Source organism: Elephantulus edwardii, unplaced genomic scaffold, assembly GCF_000299155.1.
Source record: "Elephantulus edwardii isolate Elephantulus edwardi_28Jun2011 unplaced genomic scaffold, EleEdw1.0 scaffold00440, whole genome shotgun sequence".
Lineage (NCBI taxonomy): Eukaryota > Metazoa > Chordata > Mammalia > Macroscelidea > Macroscelididae > Elephantulus > Elephantulus edwardii.
The window spans coordinates 495,911-496,449 of NW_006400190.1; the positions used below are offsets into that span (position 1 = coordinate 495,911).

Sequence of the window (539 nt, forward strand, 5' to 3'; positions counted from 1 at the left end):
CGAGCCCGCTGCCGCCGCGACCCCGGCCCGCGCCTCCCGCCGCTCCCGCTGCCTTATTTTTAGGCGGCGCGGCCCATGGGCTATTTCGAGCTGCAGCTGAGCGCGCTGCGGAACGTGAACGGGGAGCTGCTGAGCGGCGCCTGCTGTGACGGCGACGGCCGGACGACGCGCGCGGGGAGCTGCGGCCACGACGAGTGCGACACGTACGTGCGCGTGTGCCTGAAGGAGTACCAGGCCAAGGTGACGCCCACGGGGCCCTGCAGCTACGGCCACGGCGCCACGCCCGTGCTAGGCGGCAATTCCTTCTACCTGTCGCCCGCGGGGGACCGGGCGCGGACGCGAGCGCGGGCCGGCAGCGATCACGACCCGGGCCTCGTTGTCATCCCTTTCCAGTTCGCCTGGCCGGTACGTGTGCGCCTCCCTCCTCCGACCAACCCTCTCCCCGCGCTGGCGGCTGCACGCGTTGTCCAGGGCCCGGGCTCGGGTGCGTGCCCCTCGCCGCTGACACCCTCGGTGGCCGCGGGGCCGGATCTGCGCGG

At 74.0% G+C, this 539-nt stretch overlaps 2 protein-coding genes across 2 annotated transcripts in view; both read left to right on the forward strand.

Moving 5' to 3' along the window:
- The window catches only part of LOC102869178, an 11,991-nt gene extending 11,928 nt beyond the window's left edge, over nt 1-63 (forward strand). The window contains exon 8 of the mRNA XM_006902699.1: nt 5-63. Within this exon, the coding sequence (XP_006902761.1) occupies nt 5-63 (59 nt within the window). The remainder of the gene's footprint in view (nt 1-4) is intronic.
- Nucleotides 64-69: 6 nt separating this feature from the next.
- Nucleotides 70-539, forward strand: part of JAG2 (jagged 2) — a 24,613-nt gene continuing 24,143 nt past the window's right edge. Inside the window, exon 1 of the mRNA XM_006902700.1 lies at nt 70-405. Within this exon, the coding sequence (XP_006902762.1) occupies nt 76-405 (330 nt within the window). The 5' untranslated portion in view covers nt 70-75. The remainder of the gene's footprint in view (nt 406-539) is intronic.